This window comes from Daphnia carinata, chromosome 4, assembly GCF_022539665.2.
Source record: "Daphnia carinata strain CSIRO-1 chromosome 4, CSIRO_AGI_Dcar_HiC_V3, whole genome shotgun sequence".
Lineage (NCBI taxonomy): Eukaryota > Metazoa > Arthropoda > Branchiopoda > Diplostraca > Daphniidae > Daphnia > Daphnia carinata.
Window position 1 is genome coordinate 1,351,885 of NC_081334.1, and position 24,242 is coordinate 1,376,126.

The 24,242-nt window shown below is 37.9% G+C and overlaps 8 protein-coding genes and 1 long non-coding RNA gene across 12 annotated transcripts in view; 5 read left to right on the forward strand and 4 right to left on the reverse strand.

The window, feature by feature from the left end:
• Nucleotides 1-24,242, forward strand: part of LOC130695299 (acetyl-CoA acetyltransferase, mitochondrial-like) — a 33,926-nt gene that overhangs the window by 5,622 nt on the left and 4,062 nt on the right. The window lies entirely within an intron of this gene.
• On the forward strand, nucleotides 366-2,414 carry LOC130695335 (8-oxo-dGDP phosphatase NUDT18-like). Of its 2 annotated transcripts, none has more exons than XM_059494906.1 (7): nucleotides 366-704; nucleotides 860-1,050; nucleotides 1,120-1,195; nucleotides 1,262-1,544; nucleotides 1,606-1,711; nucleotides 1,784-2,039; nucleotides 2,155-2,414. In XM_059494906.1, exons 1-6 carry the CDS (start codon nucleotides 599-601, stop codon nucleotides 2,030-2,032), a joined length of 1,011 nt encoding a protein of 336 aa, XP_059350889.1. In that variant the 5' UTR covers nucleotides 366-598; the 3' UTR covers nucleotides 2,033-2,039; nucleotides 2,155-2,414. The 2 variants fall into 2 exon arrangements, with proteins under 2 accessions (XP_059350889.1, XP_057374449.1); XM_057518466.2 differs by having other exon boundaries at nucleotides 367-704; nucleotides 1,784-2,028.
• Nucleotides 2,252-3,213, reverse strand: LOC130695322 (trafficking protein particle complex subunit 5-like). The gene is made up of 4 exons (XM_057518449.1): nucleotides 3,026-3,213; nucleotides 2,822-2,948; nucleotides 2,558-2,740; nucleotides 2,252-2,498 (listed from the first exon to the last, which is right to left on the reverse strand). The coding sequence occupies exons 1-4, from the start codon at nucleotides 3,175-3,177 to the stop codon at nucleotides 2,400-2,402; spliced, it is 561 nt and encodes a 186-aa protein (XP_057374432.1). The 5' UTR covers nucleotides 3,178-3,213; the 3' UTR covers nucleotides 2,252-2,399.
• Nucleotides 3,564-4,405, forward strand: LOC132087896 (uncharacterized). Of its 2 annotated transcripts, XR_009420848.1 has the most exons (4): nucleotides 3,577-3,793; nucleotides 3,864-4,047; nucleotides 4,110-4,203; nucleotides 4,273-4,334. XR_009420848.1 is itself a non-coding variant. In XM_059494935.1 (3 exons), exons 1-3 carry the CDS (start codon nucleotides 3,602-3,604, stop codon nucleotides 4,172-4,174), a joined length of 441 nt encoding a protein of 146 aa, XP_059350918.1. In that variant the 5' UTR covers nucleotides 3,564-3,601; the 3' UTR covers nucleotides 4,175-4,405. The 2 variants fall into 2 exon arrangements, 1 of the variants encoding a protein (XP_059350918.1); XM_059494935.1 differs by having other exon boundaries at nucleotides 3,564-3,793; nucleotides 4,110-4,405.
• Nucleotides 7,099-8,078, reverse strand: LOC130695326 (uncharacterized). Of its 2 annotated transcripts, XM_057518456.2 has the most exons (6): nucleotides 8,015-8,078; nucleotides 7,890-7,961; nucleotides 7,692-7,831; nucleotides 7,438-7,621; nucleotides 7,282-7,375; nucleotides 7,149-7,212 (listed from the first exon to the last, which is right to left on the reverse strand). In XM_057518456.2, the coding sequence occupies exons 1-5, from the start codon at nucleotides 8,040-8,042 to the stop codon at nucleotides 7,311-7,313; spliced, it is 489 nt and encodes a 162-aa protein (XP_057374439.1). In that variant the 5' UTR covers nucleotides 8,043-8,078; the 3' UTR covers nucleotides 7,149-7,212; nucleotides 7,282-7,310. The 2 variants fall into 2 exon arrangements, with proteins under 2 accessions (XP_057374438.1, XP_057374439.1); XM_057518455.2 differs by having other exon boundaries at nucleotides 7,099-7,375.
• LOC132087887 (uncharacterized) lies at nucleotides 8,390-9,478 on the forward strand. Its single transcript, XR_009420793.1, has 3 exons — nucleotides 8,390-8,446; nucleotides 8,710-8,795; nucleotides 8,874-9,478. It is a non-coding gene; the product is annotated as an uncharacterized LOC132087887 (long non-coding RNA).
• On the reverse strand, nucleotides 10,216-13,201 carry LOC130695325 (coactosin-like protein). The gene is made up of 5 exons (XM_057518454.1): nucleotides 13,095-13,201; nucleotides 11,900-11,979; nucleotides 11,341-11,458; nucleotides 11,109-11,231; nucleotides 10,216-10,833 (listed from the first exon to the last, which is right to left on the reverse strand). The coding sequence occupies exons 1-5, from the start codon at nucleotides 13,146-13,148 to the stop codon at nucleotides 10,717-10,719; spliced, it is 492 nt and encodes a 163-aa protein (XP_057374437.1). The 5' UTR covers nucleotides 13,149-13,201; the 3' UTR covers nucleotides 10,216-10,716.
• On the forward strand, nucleotides 14,510-15,158 carry LOC130695329 (mitochondrial pyruvate carrier 1-like). Its single transcript, XM_057518460.1, has 3 exons — nucleotides 14,510-14,588; nucleotides 14,828-14,928; nucleotides 14,988-15,158. The coding sequence occupies exons 1-3, from the start codon at nucleotides 14,527-14,529 to the stop codon at nucleotides 15,140-15,142; spliced, it is 318 nt and encodes a 105-aa protein (XP_057374443.1). The 5' UTR covers nucleotides 14,510-14,526; the 3' UTR covers nucleotides 15,143-15,158.
• Nucleotides 15,373-23,878, reverse strand: LOC130695285 (nuclear pore membrane glycoprotein 210-like). Its single transcript, XM_057518398.2, has 20 exons — nucleotides 23,600-23,878; nucleotides 22,509-22,642; nucleotides 22,309-22,440; nucleotides 22,003-22,247; nucleotides 21,712-21,927; nucleotides 21,463-21,636; nucleotides 21,245-21,394; nucleotides 20,845-21,171; nucleotides 20,330-20,786; nucleotides 20,076-20,269; nucleotides 19,720-20,008; nucleotides 19,408-19,664; nucleotides 18,845-18,946; nucleotides 18,697-18,783; nucleotides 18,289-18,627; nucleotides 17,429-18,232; nucleotides 17,029-17,364; nucleotides 16,281-16,958; nucleotides 15,892-16,216; nucleotides 15,373-15,808 (listed from the first exon to the last, which is right to left on the reverse strand). The coding sequence occupies exons 1-20, from the start codon at nucleotides 23,761-23,763 to the stop codon at nucleotides 15,567-15,569; spliced, it is 5,652 nt and encodes a 1,883-aa protein (XP_057374381.1). The 5' UTR covers nucleotides 23,764-23,878; the 3' UTR covers nucleotides 15,373-15,566.

Consider the following 24,242-nt stretch of genomic DNA (forward strand, 5'->3'; position numbering starts at 1 on the left):
AAAGTGCTTTTAAAATTAATTGAGATAATAAAGGCTTGTTCGGATGAATATTCTTGTTCTAAATGTACGATTTATTTATTATTTTTTTTAGGTGGAAAGTTTGTGAATAAAAATCTTCCAAATGAAGGAAAACTACACTTGTAATACTATCGAAAGAAAGTAAGAAACTACTACGCCATTTGAACAAGCGATCGATTTTTTCCGCAGCTATTACAGAGAGAGAATTATTCAGGTATTACTAAATTTTCATATTTTAAAAATCCAAATTAGGAAATACCAAGAAACAATCAACGAACGCAGCGTGTGGAAATAAAGCGTTAAAATGTGCCAACTTCTAAGTTGTCCTGGCACTATGACTGGTAGTCTGGTGCCACTAGTGGTCATAGCTGACCAAGCCCTTCTTCGAACGGTATATCCTGTTTAGACTATAGCCTGCCTAGCTGTCAAAATCGAGAAAAAATTGGGACATTCTGTCAATGTTCGGAGGGTAGTTGACAAATCAACTAGTGGCGAGGAATGCATTAGTAGAGTATAGCTATACTGACGTATTCTTTGAGATACGTTTCCGGGATTTTTTCACATTCTAAATGTCACAAAAATGGAAAATATTGAAAAGAACGTGGTTCTTCTGTTGAATGGAAAAGATGCGGAAGAACCTCAAGATTTCTGTGATTTTACACTTGAAGATCAAAATGAAGCTGCCAGTAAGTTTTCTTTAATGATCATTGTATTGCTGAATATGTGTTAATAACAGTAAAAATGGACTAATAAGTTTTAAACAAACAATTAGTACAATGTGAGATCTTGTGATAAACAAATTAAAAGTATGTGTTAAACTTGTTCAATGATTTTTTTTTAGTTTCTAAAGGTTTAGCACCTTCTGCACCTCCAGACTTTGTTCCAGTCTTGAGGCAATCTGTGTGCTACGTGGTTATGGCTGTTATCATAAATGAGAAAAATGAGATCTTGATGATGCAGGAAGCAAAAAGTTCTTGTGCAGGGCAATGGTATCTGCCTGCTGGGAGAGTTGAACCTAATGAGAGCATAATGGTAAGCAAAATCTAGATTTTAATACAAAACCTAAATAAAAGTGATGAAGTTTGTAACACTTTACTGCAGGATGCATTTAAGAGAGAAGTCTTAGAAGAAACTGGTTTGACGGCTGAACCCTCAACTTTGTTAATGGTGGAATCAGGTATTGCTATACAAAAACAGTGATTCCAATCATGAAGATGAATGTTCATATTGCATGTTTTTGCAGCTGCTGGATCCTGGTACCGGTTTGTTCTTGCTGGAAATGTGACAGGTGGCTCAATTAAACAACCCTCACAAGCAGATTCTGAATCTTTGCAAGCCAAATGGGTTCAGAATTTAGCTGACTTAAGCCTAAGAGCAGGCGATATCTTATCTATTGTTGAACATGCAAGATCCTTTAAAGTCCACCTTGATACCCATCAAGCGTTCCATCCTTCCCTCCTTCCTACTCCGCGGTCATACACAAAGTTATTTTTAAGATTGATCATTTGTGCCCGAAGAAAAACAAAGTACTGAGCTTTTAATTTGTTTCTATGTCTGATACTTAATGGGCAATTTTTATCTGCCTAGTAATAAGGTACACGTTCTAGTATCGGAAAAGACAGCTGCGCATCTGCCAGTATGCGAAATTCATCCTGGACGAAGTTTACACGCAATCCTTAAGAAATTTATGACGGTATTTAAACGAATCCAAGTTTATATTTTTTGTTGAAAACTAAGATAGACTCAACATTTATTGTTATCATAGGAAATGTTTGGTGCCGACTTACCCTCGCACAGGCCACATGGAGTATTAGCTTTGGGTCATCATTGTCAGCAACGACCAAAAATCACGGATGGCCTGTGTCTTACTTTGTTAGTTTCTGTCCGACTTCCGTTGGAAGAAGTTGGACTGATTGATAAATATTCCTGGTTTCAAGTGAATTTGGAAGTGGCTGGTACCCTTCTGTCACGAATGGGGAAATTCCGCACTGTTCCCCTCAACGTCGTACGGTAAGCATCCGGTAAGCTGGTTCATCTCAACTTGTTGAAATCTACCAACCCTCTACCGGCCTAATATTAGAATGCCACGTTCAGCTATATGCTAGCTTACAAAATTTTATTTGTCGATTTTGGCAGGACTTCAGAATCTGATGCCTGAATCTACTTCAAGATCTTCCAACATTTGTTAATGTATTGGCACACTAACCATAGAGATAAGAAGAATAATCCAATATTTGAATATATTTATTTTATTGTTATCGGCGAGACACATTTTAATGTTCTTACCATTATTCCGTCCATTGGAATGCACACATTCTGTTTGTTTTTATTCCATGTAGTATGACTTACATTTACTGATGAATGTGAAAATACACCATTTGTTATCTTCCTTCTAATTGTTTGTCTCTTACAATGACTGATTCGTCAAACTTGATCATATATGTTGTTCCTTTGTGCCAGTGGGCTGTGACTTTTGCAGGCTGGAATTAATTAAATTACAATAAAATTCTTCTGTTGTAGGGAATTGAGAAATACTCACAAAATTGCTAGTATTCAAGATTCCTTCAATGATACCAGCACTAAAGGCAGCACAGTTGAGGTTTCCTTTATCCTTGGGGACAGAAATAAATCTGTTCACTAATGATTCTTTTTCAATAAGGTAATAAGTATGATCATCATCGTTGGCATGTTCAAGTTTATCTGCTTCTTTCCCGAACAATGACTAATAAGAAAATTATTAGTAGGAATAGCTACTGCATACCATATTTTAAAATTTTCACAATATTTTTTCTGGATTAGTTACCTTCCACACAGTTGATTTAATGAAAATCAAAATTTGCAGTAATTTTATCTCTCGTTTGCCACTCTTTTCTCTGACAATTAGCAAATCAAGCATCCGGACTCCAACTTGTTGACCAAATTCTGAAAGCCTGCAATTGTTCCCAACAAAATATTATACGAAATAGGGAGCTACATCAATTCAAAGTGATAGAAACACACCACTTACTTGGCCTGTAGCTCAGGTACAGTGGATACCCTGTTTTGGCAATATTGTACGATTTCTGAGAATAATAGAGCAAATCCATTCAAACTGACTTCGTTTTTCCCTTTACTGATAGATCGATCAAGAATGGTAGTTTTCAGTTTGAGGGATGACATACTTTTCCACTGTAAAATAACCAGTCAGTCAAAACAGAAGCATCGCAGCGCCATCTACTATGACTGAAAGAAATTTTAAGCCCGACGAAGTAAGCCCGAATAAAGTCGGGCTTATTTATCAGTCGGGCTTAAAAATTTTTTCGGCAAAAACTGACACTCATCGGAAAACGTTGAATATCACAGGATATTATGGCAATCCGTTTTACATAAAAAAAAAAAAAAAAAAATGGCGGAAAAAAAATTAAAAATCGCACTTTTTTCTTTTTTTCCGACACGTAGCCATCTACCGCTCAGACTCATTATTACTGGCGTAGGCAATTTCAGTCCATTGGATGCCATTCGCAGTTAGTTCAGTAGCGTGGATGGAGAATAACGCGTGGCTGGAGGAACAATTGAAAAATGGATAAGATAATACAACAAAAGGATGGTAAGTATAAACATTATTATATTTGCTTTTATTCATTTGTGTTTTGTAGCTCAAAGTTTGAGTCTACAAGCTCAGCTAGGGGAAAAGAACAAATTGGAACGGAACAGTTTCCAAACAGTGAAGGAGGTTTTTCCAAACTCAAACCTAACTGAACATGAGGATGAATTGGCATTAGGCGAACACAGTCAGGTACCTAAACTTTTCAAATAAGAATTCCAAATAAGTATAGAATTTTAACAAACAATTATTTATTGTTTAGTTATTCAGTCTACCACCTGACAGTGTGTTAAATTTAAATTCTGTTAGTGCTGCACAAAAAGAATCGTTAGTAATAAGCCCATGCAGTGAAGGAAGTGAACAATTGTGGGACCGTATTTGGGCCGAAAATGGGTGTGGTACGGAAACCAAGATATGGCACAAGTTCAACATGAAACATGGATTAGGTACTTTTCGGTTTTATGTCTATTGAAAAAGTATTTTTAATGTTATTATTTTGCATTCACAGAATTTAATGGGGGATCAAATCAAGTCTGGAAGTGTTACAGGATGGAAGAGTCAGCCTACAGATGAAAAAACACTGAGAGTGCATTACCATTAAGGTATGAGGTAAAGTAATAGAGTATGCACATTGTCTAATGAGAAGTACCATCTTGTGTTAATAAATCCAGTACAACAGCAATCCTTTATAGTTCTGTCACAGCTAGAAACCTCAAATAATTCTGCTTCTCTGTCTAAAGAATAACTTGTCCTTTACGTTCAGAGTGTTGGTGAAACTGGGTACTTAAATGGCCCTAAAGATGTTTTAATTTTGCTGCCATTGCAGAGATGAACATCATACATGGACTCTTTAGGTATGAAAGGATTTTTCTTCAAATAGTTTTGAATTTATGACGAAGAATTTCTCCTCCTTTTTGCCAACCAGGTCTAATCTACCAAAAAAAAAATTATCCAATAGGAAAGGATTTTCATGTACTGGGAACACAACTATCAACAATGCAACATTGTACAGGTGCTAGTTTATCATTCAAGAGCCTTATACAATGATGTTAATCTGCAATTTGTATGTCCTTCCCCAAGCTTCCACCAGAAGTTGAATCTATGAGTCATGTAAGTTACATGATCAACAGTTGATATGTTTAACGGTGTTGTTTTTCTTTTCTCAATATAGGTTAATAGTAACATTGGATCTGAAAAAATTCTTGGTTGGGGCAAGACACTGAATAAATTGTATTGATTGGATGGATGACATGACATTTCTATACTTAATTCGGATTCCCCAGACGGTATTTGATATTTAAAAAATTGAAGTGCATATCTGGGCTCCCTTCTTTTCTGAAGCCCCGTTTCCCCTTGACTCGTAATAAGCCCGTAGGGGGTCATGCCCCTACTGTACGGTATATATAAAAACAACATATACCGAGGTTTGGAGGGCTCTGGCCGGAAAGGGGACGTGGGGTGCCGCTTAGTCCGATGATGTGTTCACGGAGGGCTCTGTGGCTACCCACAAATCCGAACTAAAGGTTAATCGCTCCTGTAAAAATGTTCCAAATCTTCAGCTCTTCTTCCGGCTTCTCTTAGCCAATCACCGGGTAATCTCCCCGGTGGGTCAACAAGGCAGTGTCTCCCCCTGCCTGGGTTGACGGCAACTTTTGAAAGGGTTATTGTGCCTTTTTAAAGTTGCAAAAATAATTGTAATGTGCAGAGAATTGTCAATAAATTTTTTTTTATAAAATTTTTTTGCAAAATTTGTTTCCTTCATTGTCTGTGTTCACACATTACATTTATCAACTTTTTTTTTATTCAGCTTGCGCAATTCAATTTTATTGTTTTTGCCACCGTTGTATCGTTTATCTGTAAGTATTCAATTATTATTTATTACACTTTTTGAATCCATGAACTTAGACAAGGAACAACGTGTAATACCTTGATATTTTCTGAAGTAATTTTGTATTTGTATATTGTTTTACTGGTACGGGAATCGATCCTCAGACATTCAGCGTGCAACGCCGATGCTCGAACATTGAGCCACGAGATATATATAAATTTTTTATTATCGCATATCATATGTTATCGTCTAGGATGTTTATGCAGTCTTTCACAACTATATGTTTATCTTTGTATCGCTTTTATAATGTCCATAGCTCTGTGGTAGAGCATTCAGCTGCGATAACTGTTACCCTGGGTTCAAACCTTACTAGATGTATAAAAATCTACATCTAAATGGAGAAAATAATATTGCAGTATTGCATTTCAGTTTTATTCAAAGTGTAAATGCAAGTCCGCAAGTGACTAGAAAAAAGCCAACTTGACATCATATGATTCATGGCTCATTGGTAAAGCATCGGCGCGGAATGCCGAACATCTAGGGTTCGATCCCTGGATAATAATTGAATGCTTACAGATAAACTATGCTTACAGGAAACAATGCTTACCATTAAACGTGGCATAAACAATAAAATTGAATTGCGCAAGCTGAATAAAAAAAAAGTTGATAAATGTAATGTGTGAACACAGACAATGAAGGAAACAAATTTTGCAAAAAAATTTTATAAAAAAAAATTTATTGACAATTCTCTGCACATTACAATTATTTTTGCAACTTTAAAAAGGCACAATAACCCTTTCAAAAGTTGCCGTCAACCCAGGCAGGGGGAGACACTGCCTTGTTGACCCACCGGGGAGATTACCCGGTGATTGGCTAAGAGAAGCCGGAAGAAGAGCTGAAGATTTGGAACATTTTTACAGGAGCGATTAACCTTTAGTTCGGATTTGTGGGTAGCCACAGAGCCCTCCGTGAACACATCATCGGACTAAGCGGCACCCCACGTCCCCTTTCCGGCCAGAGCCCTCCAAACCTCGGTATATGTTGTTTTTATATATACCGTACAGTAGGGGCATGACCCCCTACGGGCTTATTACGAGTCAAGGGGAAACGGGGCTTCAGAAAAGAAGGGAGCCCAGATATGCACTTCAATTTTTTAAATATCAAATACCGTCTGGGGAATCCGAATTAAGTATAGAAATGTCATGTCATCCATCCAATCAATACAATTTATTCAGTGTCTTGCCCCAACCAAGAATTTTTTCAGATCCAATGTTACTATTAACCTATATTGAGAAAAGAAAAACAACACCGTTAAACATATCAACTGTTGATCATGTAACTTACATGACTCATAGATTCAACTTCTGGTGGAAGCTTGGGGAAGGACATACAAATTGCAGATTAACATCATTGTATAAGGCTCTTGAATGATAAACTAGCACCTGTACAATGTTGCATTGTTGATAGTTGTGTTCCCAGTACATGAAAATCCTTTCCTTTTGGATAAAATTTTTTTTGGTAGATTAGACCTGGTTGGCAAAAAGGAGGAGAAATTCTTCGTCATAAATTCAAAATTATCTGAAGAAAAATCCTTTCATACCTAAAGAGTCTATGTATGATGTTCATCTCTGCAATGGCAGCAAAATTAAAACATCTTTAGGGCCATTTAAGTACCCAGTTTCACCAACACTCTGAACGTAAAGGACAAGTTATTCTTTAGACAGAGAAGCAGAATTATTTGAGGTTTCTAGCTGTGACAGAACTATAAAGGATTGCTGTTGTACTGGATTTATTAACACAAGATGGTACTTCTCATTAGACAATGTGCATACTCTATTACTTTACCTCATACCTTAATGGTAATGCACTCTCAGTGTTTTTTCATCTGTAGGCTGACTCTTCCATCCTGTAACACTTCCAGACTTGATTTGATCCCCCATTAAATTCTGTGAATGCAAAATAATAACATTAAAAATACTTTTTCAATAGACATAAAACCGAAAAGTACCTAATCCATGTTTCATGTTGAACTTGTGCCATATCTTGGTTTCCGTACCACACCCATTTTCGGCCCAAATACGGTCCCACAATTGTTCACTTCCTTCACTGCATGGGCTTATTACTAACGATTCTTTTTGTGCAGCACTAACAGAATTTAAATTTAACACACTGTCAGGTGGTAGACTGAATAACTAAACAATAAATAATTGTTTGTTAAAATTCTATACTTATTTGGAATTCTTATTTGAAAAGTTTAGGTACCTGACTGTGTTCGCCTAATGCCAATTCATCCTCATGTTCAGTTAGGTTTGAGTTTGGAAAAACCTCCTTCACTGTTTGGAAACTGTTCCGTTCCAATTTGTTCTTTTCCCCTAGCTGAGCTTGTAGACTCAAACTTTGAGCTACAAAACACAAATGAATAAAAGCAAATAAATAGAATCATTATGTATTAGGCCTTACCATCCTTAGCTTTGCTGTTATCTAATATTTTGTGCTGTTGCAATAATTGAGCCTGCAGGTCCATAATTTGATCTAATAAACAATAATTAATAATTCAAAACAAATATAATAATGTTTATACTTACCATCCTTTTGTTGTATTATCTTATCCATTTTTCAATTGTTCCACCAGCCACGCGTTATTCTCCATCCACGCTACTGAACTAACTGCGAATGGCATCCAATGGACTGAAATTGCCTACGCCAGTAATAATGAGTCTGAGCGGTAGATGGCTACGTGTCGGAAAAAAAGAAAAAAGTGCGATTTTTAATTTTTTTTCCGCCATTTTTTTTTATTTTTTTTATGTAAAACGGATTGCCATACATATCCCTGTCCTCTCAAAAGCGATGTGGCCAACACTATGCACTCCATCCATGAGTATTCAAGGTATCTATTTTTACGGTGTGGTAAAAAGGCTAGGTTTTTAACTTGTGTATTGATACATTTCTAAACAGGATTAGTTGCAAGTTGGTAGATCGCGTCTTGTATGCTAACTTGCTAACAGCCATGGATCTAGGTAATTTTTTTGGAATTTACTAGTAGTATTCAGGCCATAGATTTCCATATGTTTACCATATAGGTATGAGCAACCACAAAGGCTTGGGACACTGGTTACATGTTGTTTTGGTGCATACCTAAAAAAAGTGGAATTTATGAGCTGTTTGACATGACTGTTCTCTGTTAGCAAACTTGGTTTTTATGTACATCAAAACTTAATACCATTTAACTCAGATATAGCCATCACAGTTTAATTTAAATATTTTTTATTATCATTTTTAGCTCAAGTGAAAACAAGGATGATGGTTGTTGGAATAATTTTTGCAACAGCTGCGTTTCTGAAAGTGAATGAAGTGTCTGTTTGTTTGGTAAGAAGCAGTGTTTTTAATTTGTGTTATTTATCTTGACTGGTACTCGTTAATGATCACTTTCAATATTCTAAGTAGAAATCCGTTTGAAGCCTTTCCCAGCAACAGTCCATATGACGCACGCGAAGTAAAGTACAGGAAACAATATGTCGGAGTATCAGGCAGTATCAAGTGGTCTATTTTACCAAGCATTAGCATCATCTAAAACTCAAACACTATTTGATTTTGCTAAAGATAGTGTATGGAAGAAGATATGGGAAAGTGTATTGATGGATGCATGCTGCCAAAAAAAATTATATTAGATGAAAGGACGACCGAAGATCTCCGGATTCATTCATTTTCTCCAATGTTATGGTATTTAAATTAATATATTTCAGTGTATATCTGGGCTCCCTTCTTTTCTGTGGCCCCGTTTCCCCTTGACTTGTGATAAGCCCGTAGGGGGTCATGCCCCTACTGTGATCAGCAGTAACGGTTGTGAGTGCGCTGTCCGGAAAGGGGACGTGGGGGTCCCCATGGTTCGATGATATCATTGGAGGGCTGTGGGGCTACCCAAAAATCCGAATTAACGGTTAATCGCTCACGTAAAAGCTTGTCCGCAACCTTCGCTCTTCTTCCGGCTTCTCTTAGCCACGCACTGGGTAATCTCCCCGGTGGGTCAACTGAGGCAGTGTCTCCCCCTGCCTTGATTGACCGTATTATCTCATGTGTACTGAGATCTCAATAAAAGAAATAGAAAATAAAAAACGTTTGTAACTACTGACTTACGTAAATTGTAATTATTACGCTGAGGAATCGTGTCTTGAACATTGAAATTTTGATAGCTGATAGTGTAATGTTAATCAAGGTTACTACTACCTGTAGGTGGGACTCGAACCACCAACGAGATTTTACCATCACAACGCTCGTGAATCTTAACTGGAAATCATCACACATTACACATTACAATTCAACTCATTTGGGATTCGAACCCTAGACTTTCGACTTACGACGCCGATGCTCAACCACTGAGCCTTGAGTTTTGTTTGTTTGTGAATATTTCTCTATGTCACCAAAAAACGAGTGATTACTTAAAAAAGTACTGGAAGATACAAAAGTCAACGATATTAGGGGAGGATAGATAGCTCAGTGATAGAGTATTGGCTTGATAAGTTAAATGTCGAGTGTTCAAACCGCAGTTTGGTGAAATGAAGGGGAAAAAGATTTTAGTATTGCACGAATTATTCATTGGTGAACGTATCTTAAGAAGTTGTTATAACTAGAAAGTTTAAAACTGATTTCATTGCCGGTACATCAGATAACATTCGGTTTAGCCACGAATTACTGAAATAAGCGGTCAACTTACGAAAAATAGAAAAAAAAAGGTGGGTCAAAAGACATTTAGTAGTCCTGTAGTCAATTGATCAATGAAGAAAACAGATGATGTTCAATAAGGATGTGTATATCCGATAATTTTCTGTACCGACAATACTGAAATATATTAGGTAAGTACAAAATAGGTGGAAGGATACTCAAAAAGAAATTTACCCGTAGGCTTCCAAATGGATTGTGTGCGACAAATATACATAAAAATAGCAGACAGCTGATCAGGTAAACATTCTGGAAGTGGGCAATTAGAAAAATCCACTATAAAATTTACAAATTCAATTAGAGCTTCTCATTTCATATAACTTGTTGGGTTTTCTTTTGTAAGTAATACATGGGGAGCTAAAAGGACCATAGCCGGAACCTAAAGTGAACAGCAACACTGATCACATTCACCTCGTACTAACACACAACAGTACGGCTAAATTACAACCGAATTGTTTATGAAGAATTTAAATTAGAGATTTTTCCGTTTAACCTCTGCCTTACTTCCCATCATGAGCAGTGATAATCAAGGCGGTAGGTAACAAAACCGTGATGATGAAAGCAAATCAAATCACAGCTCCCGGACACCGGTTCCATAGTTGGCTCCGCCCGCTTTGTGGACGGCTTCACGGAAGAACTCGTAGTTGAGCTCATCAGGCGACTCAATCTGCAGCTCGACAGCAAAATTCTATATGAAAAAAAAAGTTTAAGTAAAACAGTCATTACACAACTCTTGCCGCCATCATTTGCAGTTGATCAAGGAAGCATTAATGAAAAGAAACCTACAAACCCAACTGGTATAATGCAAAAAACTATTGTCATAATCTAACTATTTAAAAAAAAAAAGAACATTATAATCTTTGTTTAGGTTCTTTCTCATCAACCGTTGCTATAACATCGACTATTTGAACTGTTTTGATCATCTCTAGCAATAACTCAAACGATTGTTTATTTAATTAATACCATTATAATTTCTTTGACGAGGGCCTTGTCGCTGCTGAGACGGGCGCGCTTCATGGTACTGACGTTGGGCCCCAACCAAGTTACAAACAGAAATTTGGTTCGCTTGCTCATCTCATCACCACTCTGAAATTCAGAAAGAACAAACAACAATGTAAGGGATCTGGCATTCCCGACTTCCCTAGAAGTGGACAGCTGCCAAAATGACAACGAATAATCACTGAAGCACAATAACCTGAATACGAACAAATCCAAAAGCCCGTTCATCATCGACGAATTGAGTTCGGAAGTCGGCGAAATCGCTTCCTACCGCCTTGCTGCAGATTTGGTTGCCTTCAAATTGGAAAACAGCCCTAAGTGAGATATTCCAATGTTAGTTTGGTGATAGTAAGGCATACATATTCTTTTGTGTGGACAGATTTTTGCATAGAGGACAAGACTTATCTTGTCTCATTAATTACAGAAGAAGAGATTGGTACTGGTTAACAACGGTTTGCTTGAATTCAGGTTGTTGACTAAGACTTCACTGAGAAAAGAACAGAGGAGTTGAGTTTATTACGATTACATCTACCTCAAGATAAGCCTTGCCAAATCATTGCGGTATTAAATTTTTATCGAGAACTAGAACCGTCTTGTGTTTCTCTTTCTTCACAGGTTAACCTATGCTATGGGATCCGATGGACTTCAATTGTTTTGAAAACTAGATGGAAGTCAATGAGCATGTATCCGCGGCGTAATGAATATAGGAACGAGAAAATTCGAGCGAAGGAACAATTTAAAATGGAATAAAATACCAATTCGTTTCGGAGAAATCGGAACGGACATCATTGTAAGACTCCCGAACACTCTGGCGATCGATGTGCGTCTCCAGGGTCTGAAACGATAAGAAAAAACAAAACAATGATACAAATATTAAATATGACCGCTTTTAGCAAAACAATTCGAAATAGGATGTAGTATGCATAAAATCAGCAAAGCAACATTGTTATCTATCCCCCCACTGTACCTTATGTACACTTTAAGTCGTCGAACAATCACGCACGTTGCTTTTACTTATTTAACCCAATAAAGAAAACGGGTGAATAAGATACACGTCGTGTTCACAAGGTTCGGTTGTCAACAAACTAGAAGAACAGTTGTGCGAAAACAAAGCCAGGACATGCAACCAGCATCCGTAATAGCTATCAGAACTACCGGCGTAGATTAGCTCATGTAGGACCGTATGTGCAGCAAAACGAGTCACGACTATAACGATAACCGTTCTAAAATAAAAAATAAGGAAAAAAGTGGAAGAAAAATATGTTGGACTAGCGGAATGTTGTTCAGGAACGGAATATTCTAATTACATATTAATCTAAGTCGGCCATAAAACGTGATATTAAACTTCGATGGGGGCAGTATCATTAGGAAGTGGATGGACCACCTGAGCAACTGCAAGGGAGTCCGCAAAATTCGATAGCAATAAATGAAACGGGATAATGACTTCCTAAAACGACTTCAAGAAACGAGTGCATTTTTCTCGATGAATGATGCAATCGCCCAAATTGATAAAACGAACAAGATTGCGGTTATTTAAATGGTCTGATTTGTTTTTGTAAAAAAAAAAAAAAAAAAAAACGTAAATTTTTTTAGTGATATTTACACAGTATTGGAGGTCAATGTTCGTCAAACTGAAATGGTAACTGACAGCCCAACAGTTCGAGGAACTGCAAAAATAGACTGAGCACGACATACAAGAAATACGATTAAGACATTATCGACCAACAACGGCGGCCATTATAGCACCTAAACACACTACGATCCAATTGTTTTACATTTTCTCTCGTGCACTCCTTTACCTCTTTTGCAAATTCAGAAACTTTATTGAATCAATCTTAACTCTAATCTAAAACTTCAACATCAGATTGTTACAAAGTTAGACACGAAACGCCACCTCTCAAAAATAGAAACGAGCTGTTCAATTTTTATAACAATTCAAATGCTATTTACCTTGTTGCGAAGACTGACTCGGCTGCTATTTTCTCTGCTGAACATGGTGGACATGCAGTCAAATGTGCTGCACGCGACCCTTTTCTTTGTAACCGGTACAGCAAACTTTAACACACTGTCAACCTAAAAGCACTGACTATACTGATGTTTACCAAACAGACAATTGAGAACAAAATAAAGGAATAAAACTATAAAAGCCCCAAGATGCTGTAACACACAGAAGATATTGGTCGATCCAATTCGTGAACACGCTGGTTCAATCAGAGACTAAGAAAGGCTCAGGATTGTGATATCAAAAAAGACAGAGATAGGGAGGTTTTCCGAGAGCTAGCTTCAGCGACCATCTGAAAGGTATGCCTAGACGTGTGTGCGAGCCGACTTGAAACATTGTGGTGTGAAATAGCCTAAGGCTAATCGCATTTGTGAATTGTTGCAAACTTAACATTTGTTTTGGTTTTTTGCAAACGAAAATAAGTTTTTTAAGGCAAGAGTGTTTCCGTTTGCTATGCAAATCGAGTCTTATGAGCTGTTTTTTTTAAATTATTTAAATATAATTTTTATTTTTTTGCGAACTTTCCTGGAATCGACAACTCTAGTGTTTTCACTCTCTAAATAATGTCGATAACGCATAAAATTCTTCAGAAAAGCTTAGAAATTTAAATTTTTTTAATACCGAACTATTTTTTTTTTAAATGATCTTTTGAATGATTCAAATGCACGGTCAGATTCCTTTTTTCCCTTCGCAAAAAGCCAGCTTCGTAGAACTCACACCAGAGGCCTTGAACTGACGCACTTGCGTGCATGATTCACCTTCAGTGGCTCCAGAGTGGCAAAGAATCCTCCCCTCTTTTTTTTCTGCTTGAATTTCGATATTAATCAAACGGTGTGACAGACCTTTTTCTAGCAATGTTAGTCTTTGTTTGTTCTGCTACTGACATTTTGTTATTTTCAGAACTTGCGTACGTTAATTTAGTTTGGATTCTGCGCAAAGATGCGAGTAGCAAGTTTTTCCCGACATGTCAGCGAAAATATAGCTCAAGCTTCAAATGTTACATATTGCCATATTTTCTTTTATATGTTTTTGGAATAATTTATAAAATAAACCTTCAGATAATGTCAGTTTTACAACAAGACGTTGATGATACTAATCAAAGGAATTTTTTTAATGAAAATAATATGAAAAAACTACGATAGTGATATGAATTCTAAGCTCTGTAAAACAAACAAACAACAATTAATTTTTTCTGTATTCAATAACTCAAGCTCATTCATAATATTTCCTACAAACATTGTTTGTGGGAAAGATGAGTACCTAGTTATGCAACATTTGGAAGAAAATAAGGTCTGTTTGTAACCCATCTCTTATATTAAAGTCACAAAAAAATGATCAAGTGTTGTTCACACCAGGTGGAAGCAAACAATCAGCTTAAAAATGGCTACAAGAAGACTCATAAATTACTTGTCCAGTAAGGAAATACGAGATTGGCTTATGAGGTAATTTTTGTCAAATATTAATAATATTTTGGGTCACAAATTATTCTATAATAGCTATAAAGAAACTTAATCCTACTTTTGATTTGATTGGAGTGATCCAACTTGTGAGTTTGTGGAGCTCTAAAAACTTTGTACATAGATGCAATTTGACTCAAAATTTATATCATAAAAATAACTCACTGCCATATAACATAATCTTGAAATACCCTCTAGTGATAATCATCCTTTTAACTTTTCAGCACCCATTTTTGGGGGCCTGTTGCAACTTGGTCAATTCCTATAGCTGCTATTGCCGACACTCAAAAAGACGTTAATTTGATCAGTGGAAAAATGACATTTGGTAACCTTGCCTTTTAATTTCCAATTGTTTTTATATGTTTAAACTCCTCTTTTTTTCAGCTTTATTAATGTACTCTTCCATATTCATGAGATTCGCATGGAAAGTGAATCCACGTAACCTGCTTCTCCTATCTTGCCATTTTACTAACACATGTGCACAACTTACCCAGGGGACAAGATATTTGAATAATAAGTATGGCAAAAAAAATATTTAAGTAATGTTTGTCAATTTGACATTCTAGTCATAAATACCTTGTTTAGTGGGTATGTTTTATGGAGATATTACTCCAATTTTCTCAATAAGCTGATATTTTATTTGATCAACAGCAAATGTATGTTGTGTGATTCTAGTCACTTGAGCTTCTAACTAAATACTGTAATTATTGTACTTTCTGTGTACAACGTTCACATTATCCAAGGTTTTCCTCAAAAATTCTTGAAAAAGACTGAATCCAAACTGTGTATTATTCTTAGAATAAGGATTTAAATTAGGACAACTGTATTGCTTGTCTTCATCTCCTGTAACTGATGGACTTGGGAGAGTACAAAATTGGTAACATTTTCACACGAATGTCTGTTCAAAATTAAAACACATTTTGTATAGGAAAACATTGGACAACTCAAACACTACTTAAAAAATTAGAAGGGTGATTGACGTCTATTTAATAAAGGGGAAGAGGTGCTAGGAGATGAGTGATGTGACCGAGGGTAAATCCCTGAGTTGTGAAGCGGGGAATCATTATCCACGCTCCAGAGTTGCGGTCCACGTTTAATAAAGGGCGAGCCATATGCCGGAGCCTCCGGAATCCCATTGGGTGGTAGAAATGCGACAGGATTTGACGTTACTCGATATGAGGACCATCCGGCGAAGGCACGGTAACCTTCAAAATAAAATGATCAAGTTGTGTATAAAAGTAAAAATTAAATTGTGTTTAAAACAAAATGTTTAACAATTCAACGTTACCTATATATATGGCTGCGCAAGTCCCAAGTAGAGAAAGGACACTAATTGCTCTTTCTTGAACAAACTGCCACACGGAAGTTAATACGTTTACCCACGTTGCGTCGGGCACACACTGAACGTGATCACCGAATAATTTAATTTTCACCGGGATTTCGATTTGCTGTCCTGACAACGGGCTCCGAATTGTGATGAATAAAGACGTTCTACTGTTTTCGCTTAGATACCCTGGGTTGAACCGTACAGGTATCTTGATACTCTTCGGCGACGGGTGTTGAGGACCATAAATGCTTAAAGCAGAACTATCACTGCTAATGAACTCCAGTTGCTATAAACGAATCCAAATAAAATTTCATCATTTGCTACAAAACAATCAATTTTGAGGAATTTACCTGAAGTACATTCGATTTCCCTGTTACGATAAGATGTGAGGCAGGCTGGAGATCACTGACATGGACTTCTGGTGTCTGAACAAACACGGCAGGGTAGAAAGGCATCTTCATTTGAGCAACAACATTAGAAAACCGAGCTTTTAGCACAACATCAGTGTCCAGTGTGCTGCTCGCCACAGTTGGATTTCCTACTGCTTTAATAACACACTGATAGAATCCCGTTTTGGGATCAAATTCGGCTTTTGAAATGAAAATATCTTCAATGTTGATTTCACTTTCAACATCAAATGAAAGTGAACAAGTGAGAAGTGGTGTACGAGAACGCGTAAAACGAGTCACAGCCTCAGTACTGCAATTGTCTCCTATGAGACTGCTACCAGTCTGACGTAGACTCAGGGCGAAAAACTGGCCAGCCCGTCGTGCATCGGTAATAACCTTTTCCGACGTTTCTTCGAAACGTAGCGAAGAAATAGGGACAGTTGTCACTTCGGTTGATGTGCTTTGTTTTTCAGAAATGCTGTAAGTCACTTCACTTGTTCCCGTTCCAACAACTATCGCCACTCCTGTATCCTGGTCTATGTCAATAATTTTAACGTCTGCTGACCATTTGCTACGTCCTCCACTCAATGGCAGTACGTGGGTTGAAAAACACACCACATCTCCTAACACAAGGTCAACCTTTATCATAGAAAAACACAAAAACATTTACTCAAAGTAACCTAGAAATTTGAAATACAAATATTCTTACTTGCTGGGGTCGAAGCACGTCGGCCACATCGAATCGAAGGTAGTCTTTAAGCCCTGGATTTAATTCATCGTATAGATGCAAAATAGTTTGGCCAACTTTGTCCGCATGAACAATCAATGTCGAGTTGTCTGGGTCGAACGATAGCCGAATCAAATCAAATCGGCTAGGACGGAACGTCAGTTGATTGCGTACGGCATGGAAAGAGCGTCCAAGAGCGTCTCGGTAGCTTAATCGAAGCTCCAAGTCAAAGCCTCGAGGAATGACTGATACACGAGCTGTGGGTGCCACATTCAAAAGCGGAGAAGCAGTCAACATGATGTAGGATACAGAGCGCACCTAAAAATTCAACAAGAAACACGATTGAAAATTATCTATCAAACAAAACGTAATAGGTTATCACCTCCACTAGCGTGCTTAAAGATTGTGCTACTCCGTAGTTGTTAACAGCCGTTGTAATGAGTGACGAATGGCCCAAAGAACGGCCTGATCGAATATTTCCTTTGCTATCTGAACGGATAATGTCATTCGATCCTGCTACTGTATACTCAATGGAAGCCGCCGAATCCAGATTGGTTCTCAAATTGAGTTCCGTACTTGGCATCATAACAATCACGTCGCCAGTCGTTGGGTAGGGGTTAACAAGCTGTAGTGACTCATAGACTTGAATTGAAATTTCATCTGTCAGTTCCGCATGTTGTAGTTGACCAGAAGGTGGCCGGGAAGAAACTTTAACCTTCAGAGTTGTGTGGCCCGGCTGTAAAGCCCTAAAACGTGACGCAAAGTAGCTGCCGCTTGACAATGGATTCAAGCCGCTATGCTGGAAAGGGCTTGAAACTTGGCCCGATTGGTGATCAGTCAAAAGCCATTCGACTTCAAGAGGAGGGTTGCAAGTTCCAAAGGCAAACGGTACTTCAAAGTCATCAAGACCCGTAAGATATACAGGCATTTCAGTGCCTTGTCGTAAACGAGTTAGTGGAGCCACAATGCGGATCCCTGACAGACGTACTACATGGACATCAACCTGGTCTTGTGAATAGATCCGTGGCCTTCCTGTTTGCCGATCAATCCCCACTGCCCGAGCAAACAGTTTGGTGCGTCCAAGTTGAATCGCATCAACAATTCCGTTTGAAGTACAGGTTGCGGTTTGTTCGTTTTCAAGAGTATACTCTACTACAGCGTCTGGCTGCGGTCCGCCGGAACTCACCTATAAAAAAACAAGTCAGTAATGCTAATATCGATTATAGACGAAATTATACTAACCACTTGCATCGTAGCTCCTAAAACAAGTGTGACATTCCGAGGACTGAGTTTCAACGGGGCAAACACTTGCACATTTACAACTGAACTGTGAACAGCGGCCGAGCTGAAAGCGACAGTAGTTTCGCCTAATGCAACTCCTTCCAGTGTGTGATGTAAGCCTTCACTGGCTTTGACGCGAACAATGGATGATCCAAGGTGAGGTTGTAGTTTCACAAAATGTAACACATTTGCTCCCAAAGGGTGACCTAACGTATCAAACAACTGAACGTTCATCGGTACACTGTTGCCCTGTTCAATTTTGTCAGACACTTGTAACTCGATACGCGAAATCCCCACAACCTGTTATAATCGAGTATGGAATGCAGGGATATTTTAAATGAATTTGCAGATGAATAGGAAAGTAATTACCTGGATCGTGGTAGTGGCAGGTTGCCGCGTCCACAAGCATTGGTCAGTTACTGTTATTTTCAATTCACCGTTCATTAAAGGAGATACCTAAACGCACAAAATCAGTTATTTAATAAATAATAGAATAAGGCCATTTAAGGTCCTTTACCAAAACGGATCGGTTCGCAGCATTGTAATCCACATGAGCAATATGTTTGGGTTCATAATCCAAATGGAAGCTTCCAGATCCATCAGTCAGATACAGCAACATCTATAAAACAAAGTGCAATAAGCAGGAGAGGAAAAGAAAGTTGAAAGAATGAATGAAACTGGGATAAAATTTGGTGATCATTACAAAAAAATGTTTTGCTTTGTTTTAGATATTTTTACTTGAACTCTACTACTATGCTTAAAACGAACATCGCATTCCAGCCCATTAAAAAAATATTACCCTTAACCTTCAAGTGAATTATTTCAACCAAGAGGGCAAGTAAAGTATTCCCAGTCAGTTTAACTGGTAAAAGACATGCATAATTGGAAGTAAAAACTATAAACGTATAAAAGAATGCAATAGAATGTGTGCTGATTTAATAACGTTATGCAGCAACATCCTGTAACGAGTTAAAATAAGGCAAGTCGTTATACTATCCATGAAAAACTAAACATTTTGAAAACTAAATAGCAGATCCCGATAAATCACTATGACGAAAATGGATAAGACAAAAGAAATACCTTATTTTGGGGGTGGTTGTAAAGTGATTCTCCGATTGAAGCAATTTTTACATCATCAACAAGAATCAAATCAATCGTGCTAGTTAGTATTTCGCTGACTTCCTCTTCTTCGTCTAATGAGGTTTGGGATGAAGCTGGAATCAGCGAAGGCTGGGCGATTAAATTCAACATACGCAGCACGTACGGCTTGTATCCAACAATTCGGACGGTCACATCCAGTGGTCCAGTTTTACCGGCAGGCTTAAACATACGATAGCCTAGGCAGGATATATTTGAACTATACTGAGAAAACGTATTTATATTCGAACTTACTCCGCCTGAACTTTGGGTATCCATTTACTTGTTCGGTATCAACCAAGAGTCCTTCCTTGTTAAGTTTCCCAAGTTCCGTATGTGAAAGAGACCATTCTAATTCTACGCTGGAATAATTGTCCAATTTGCGGCCCTTTTCATCTTTTACCACCGTTATTAACTTTAGATCAAGGTAAGCTTGCGTGGCTACTCTTTGTGTAGTGGTGTCGATTGTGCATGGGAGTTTACTTTCGTCGGGAACTCGTATTTCGGGCATCAAATGAATTTTTCCAGGGTGTGCACAAGAAACCTGGAAATTATAAATTATTCTTTCCATTAACGACATTTAAGAAATTAAAATTTGATACACGACGTACCTTGATTTGAATCGAAGCTTGCACTGGATACATGTTAGAAGCAGAAGCAATGTTTCCAACCCGGTATACGACTTCCGTATCACCAATTTGGCGACATAACACTTCCACTTGGAAAACGTCTTTATTAATATGCCTACTGTCCGTAACGGCTTGCAACTGACCAACAGAAGCAACGGTTTCATTTTTAACGCTAACTGTTTTAAAAAGGAGATGTAATCAGTAAACTTTTCATTAAAATTAATAAGAAAACCTACTTTTACGGAAATGGCCTGATGGTTTGTTTATCCAAGGGAGAGGCCCACCTTCAAAAACAATTAGCCGAGAAGATCCCAATGCTAACACAGTTTCTTGTTTAACCGGTTCTATATGGCGGAGTTTCCGAAAAGACGCCAAAGTTACGCTATCTTTCACAGCCATGTTTTCGCCAGCAAATATGAGAGCCAATTTTGTTACTGATATGCCCGTAGCATGGACAGGAATTGATCGGCAGCCCGTAATTTTGGGGGTATCTTTTGCCAAGGGACCAATATGAAAATTCTTCTTATCGCTTAACTCCATCTCAATCCATACGTCTGAGCAATCGTTGAATGCAATTTTCTCTCCATTAGGCAATCGGGTCATCATGGCCACGGGTACATTGATGGAGCTACCTTCTTCAATTTCAACTACGTGATTCAAAATGCTCATATTGAAGGGCGGAAGAACATAGAGCTGTAAATAGACAATAATTAATTGGGGTTGTTCGGTAAAATTTACAATCTATACGTACAGCAGCATCGCCACGCAAATGCGGATATTTCGGAACACTGGCCGAAATATTACACCAGCCTTGTCCTACAGTTTTGGCTAGACCAGCTTGCGAAACTGCTGCAAACGATGTGTTGGACGACGAAAAATAGTGCGACGATACACCTCCAGCAGCCTTATACTTGATTTCATGTCGGGGTTGCATTATTGGATCCCAAGCAAGCACTTGTATAGGAGGAGTCACGCTTATGCTCTCAAAGATCTCCAGGTCGGCACTGGCTTTTAATGTCGGATTTAGTTCAAGTTCAGTGCCATCCGTCAGCTTGATGGAGCGTAAAGACGCTTTAACCTATAAAAGAGTACAGCCAACCGCAAATAATATACATTAGATTTTGTTTAAGATAATGATTTCTATTCGTCACCTTATGTACTCCAAGTAGGGAAGCTTTGCCAGGATGATACGTGCCATTTTTTGTGGCTTTGTCAACTGTGAACGATTTAGGAATATTTACATGGACAGAGAGATCGTCGTTTGGCTGGATCAAATTGCCATGTTCATCAAACAATTCCACCTGATGCGTTGGAAAGAAAAAAATTTGCTGGACATTCGATAAGAGTAGGTAGCATTTAAAGTATTTACGATAACGGCATGATTTCTGCCAAGAAACGTTGCCCAGCTTCGCTCAGGCAACAGCGCCAATGAAAGACGATGAGGGTGAACGACATTGACAATCACGTACGGAGCGTGGCTTACATCAGGATCTTTCATGTTTCTGTCGCGTAAACGGACGTGAGTCGATCCAAGTCCCAAAGCCTGTCGTTGAAAATAATTGAATATAAAAGACTTCTACTGAAAACCGTTCGAACATGCTGGTGTGTGTATCCTTACCCGTACGGAGCCGGTAGTATCGATGGTGGCGCTCACTTTAGGGTCATCGGCCTCAAGGTAATATTGAGATGAAGGTAAAGAAATTACTTCCGCTTTTCCTTGTCGAATTTGACTCAAGCGTAAAGGTACAGTAGTTCCCGGGAGAAGATAAAGTTCTGGCGGATCAAGCACTAAGTTTGCGACTACCACAATGTTAACATCCACAGTAGGAACATTCTGCATCAAGATACGAGCATTTAGCAATTAGTATTACTATTTGTTAGCGAACGCATAAATGAAAATGATCTTTACCTTGAAAATTTCATCTTCAAGCCGAACCGAAACTTTTGCGGAGCCCGTACGTAAACCTTCAATTAGAATGACGTGGCCCTGGTAACCGAGTGTCTCGAGTGCAGCAATGGACGGTTTTACTTCGTATGAGGAGTCAGAAAATTGAACCCAACGTAATACAGGTTCATTTCCCATTTCGGGATCCGTCGAATGACCTTCAAACGTCCATCGGAACACTAGACCGTCCACGCTAGAAAATTCATTTCCTATGTACGATAAGGTATTTCATTAGTTTTGTTTGTCATTTTTGGTAAGGGTAGCAATTACCTTGGTCATCTGATGCCCTAGCATAGAACTCTTCAGGTGCGTCTTCTATGAAAAGTTCACGAGTTTTCATTGCAATTTGAATACTACGGATGTGATTGAGAATGACATCACAGCGAAGAAGTTCTCCAGTGTCTGACAGTAAAAAATCGGCAAGTTAATGGCAAAATTCTGATGAATTATCTTTAAATAAGTTGACCGACTTATTTCTTGTGCCAATACGATGGCAGATGTCTTATGAGTTGAACTTCCTGCAGAGGTAACGACAGCATTCCTTGAACATCCGGTATCGTCAGAAAGTGGGATGATTTTTATTGCTTCTGGCCGTGAGGAAGACCTAATCCAAAGAAGAAGAAAGTGTGATAAGTAAACTGGAAAAGAATATACTAGCTACTATAATGGCTTAATTAATTTTATAAATTTCGCACCGAAGTTTAATTGTACTAGTAGCATAGCGCTTGGTTTTCCTTATTGCACTACCTCTTGAAGCATTTGACAAATTAATTTGTTCTTTCTCCCATAACGTAATAAACATGTCGACCAAAAATAATTCATTCAATGCTTCCGTTTCGAGTAATTATTTGGGGTTGACAACAAATGCCCTTTCTTTTACTGCTAAAGAAATTTCGAAGGACAAATAGTTATTCAGTTTGAGGTACTGTTTCAACATCACTCTATGTCATTAAGAAAACTTAGAGTAAATTTAACTTTCATTACAAAATAATGAAGCACACACTGTAAAGATGCTCTTTTAAGGAGCAGAAAAAAAAACTGGGGTGTGTTATAGAATGCAAGATGGCATAAAATTGATGATTTGCCAAATGAAATGTTAGCAAAACATTATCAACCACTTCCTTTAAGAGTACTTTTTCTTGCTCATTTTCAATCTACACTGAAATAAAGACAGAGTAAACTATTATAAAGGTAAAGTTAAAATTCCAAAGTTAAAGATGGAAAATTAAACAAGCACACAGACAACACCATTTCTAACTTCGCAAGTGGTTACAAACAGTGGCAGGATTGCTAAACATAGAGAAGGATTGAATCTGAGAAAACCTCAATCTAAATTTTCAGATGGGTATGATAATTATGTTAGAAACTGAATTCTTATATGATGCATTTGTATGTAACACACACAATCAAATATGTGAAAGTGTCCCGGTAGACAAATGCATATTCAAGAACTCGTAATATTTGAAAGACATTTTCGAACCCTGCATAAAATGTCTAATAAAGGTTCAAATGGAAGTATTGCTTGAAGGTAAACATGCAAGAATTACCCGTGTAAACTTACCACGTGTAGCAGCCTCCATCGGATACTTCCAATGTGAAATTTACCGGTGTTTTTGGAGAGATCGGTAACAAGACACGAGGTACGTTAAGTTTTGATGGTGAGGCGAGGGCTGCGAAAAGCAGCAATAGAAAAGTTCGAATCATTGTGAAAAATTCGTAACTCATAAGAATACACAAACGTTTTAAAATTTCAAAATTCGATTCCGATACAGCGTATTGTGAATTCTGCTATACTGTTTTTGTGGCGCTGTTTTATTAAGTACAACTGCTGGATATTCCAGGCCAGCCGCACTGCCACAACCGCCTCAACTGTCGAATTCCCAGCCCCCAAGTTGAAAACATGATAAGGAAGCGACACCTTACAGCCAAATTTTCGACTAATGGCGATAGGGAAAACAATATATATCTATGTCAATAAAAAAGAAAACTAAAAGTAATAAAAAGTTAGGTATATCCTTGAATTTCGGCAACGTCGTTAGGTATTACTCGATTGCTGAAAAAATTCAGACAAGAGAGCGTCTTTTTCTGTATTTACAAAGGCTTCCAAATTTCGACTGTTTCTTTTTTTTCGTTATGTCCTAGCGAGTTATTCGTTCTTCCGGTCGGAAGCTATGCTATTTTTGTCCGTCAGTCAACGTAGACGG

Excerpts from the sequence above, each read along its gene's own strand:
- LOC130695335 (XM_057518466.2), top strand. The coding sequence starts at position 599 with ATGGAAAATATTGAAAAGAACGTGGTTCTTCTGTTGAATGGAAAAGAT. Across the intron at positions 1,196-1,261 it reads TTTGTTAATGGTGGAATCAG|CTGCTGGATCCTGGTACCGG; the intron begins GTATTGCTATAC and ends ATGTTTTTGCAG. Across the intron at positions 1,712-1,783 it reads TCCTTAAGAAATTTATGACG|GAAATGTTTGGTGCCGACTT; the intron begins GTATTTAAACGA and ends TTGTTATCATAG.
- LOC130695322 (XM_057518449.1), bottom strand. The coding sequence starts at position 3,177 with ATGTCATCCCTCAAACTGAAAACTACCATTCTTGATCGATCTATCAGT. Across the intron at positions 2,949-3,025 it reads GTACCTGAGCTACAGGCCAA|GCTTTCAGAATTTGGTCAAC; the intron begins GTAAGTGGTGTG and ends GAACAATTGCAG. Across the intron at positions 2,499-2,557 it reads TCTTGAATACTAGCAATTTT|CCTGCAAAAGTCACAGCCCA; the intron begins GTGAGTATTTCT and ends AATTAATTCCAG.
- LOC132087896 (XM_059494935.1), top strand. The coding sequence starts at position 3,602 with ATGGTAAGTATAAACATTATTATATTTGCTTTTATTCATTTGTGTTTT. Across the intron at positions 3,794-3,863 it reads CATTAGGCGAACACAGTCAG|TTATTCAGTCTACCACCTGA; the intron begins GTACCTAAACTT and ends TTTATTGTTTAG. Across the intron at positions 4,048-4,109 it reads CAACATGAAACATGGATTAG|AATTTAATGGGGGATCAAAT; the intron begins GTACTTTTCGGT and ends TTGCATTCACAG.
- LOC130695326 (XM_057518455.2), bottom strand. The coding sequence starts at position 8,042 with ATGGATAAGATAATACAACAAAAGGATG. Across the intron at positions 7,832-7,889 it reads TAACAGCAAAGCTAAGGATG|CTCAAAGTTTGAGTCTACAA; the intron begins GTAAGGCCTAAT and ends TGTGTTTTGTAG. Across the intron at positions 7,622-7,691 it reads CATTAGGCGAACACAGTCAG|TTATTCAGTCTACCACCTGA; the intron begins GTACCTAAACTT and ends TTTATTGTTTAG.
- LOC130695325 (XM_057518454.1), bottom strand. The coding sequence starts at position 13,148 with ATGTCCACCATGTTCAGCAGAGAAAATAGCAGCCGAGTCAGTCTTCGC. Across the intron at positions 11,459-11,899 it reads GATTTCTCCGAAACGAATTG|GGCTGTTTTCCAATTTGAAG; the intron begins GTATTTTATTCC and ends TATCTCACTTAG. Across the intron at positions 11,232-11,340 it reads TTGGATTTGTTCGTATTCAG|AGTGGTGATGAGATGAGCAA; the intron begins GTTATTGTGCTT and ends TCTGAATTTCAG.
- LOC130695329 (XM_057518460.1), top strand. The coding sequence starts at position 14,527 with ATGGCTACAAGAAGACTCATAAATTACTTGTCCAGTAAGGAAATACGA. Across the intron at positions 14,589-14,827 it reads ATACGAGATTGGCTTATGAG|CACCCATTTTTGGGGGCCTG; the intron begins GTAATTTTTGTC and ends TTAACTTTTCAG. Across the intron at positions 14,929-14,987 it reads CAGTGGAAAAATGACATTTG|CTTTATTAATGTACTCTTCC; the intron begins GTAACCTTGCCT and ends TCTTTTTTTCAG.
- LOC130695285 (XM_057518398.2), bottom strand. The coding sequence starts at position 23,763 with ATGAGTTACGAATTTTTCACAATGATTCGAACTTTTCTATTGCTGCTT. Across the intron at positions 22,248-22,308 it reads TAGGGCATCAGATGACCAAG|GAAATGAATTTTCTAGCGTG; the intron begins GTAATTGCTACC and ends TATCGTACATAG. Across the intron at positions 15,809-15,891 it reads TTGCGCAGCCATATATATAG|GTTACCGTGCCTTCGCCGGA; the intron begins GTAACGTTGAAT and ends TTTATTTTGAAG.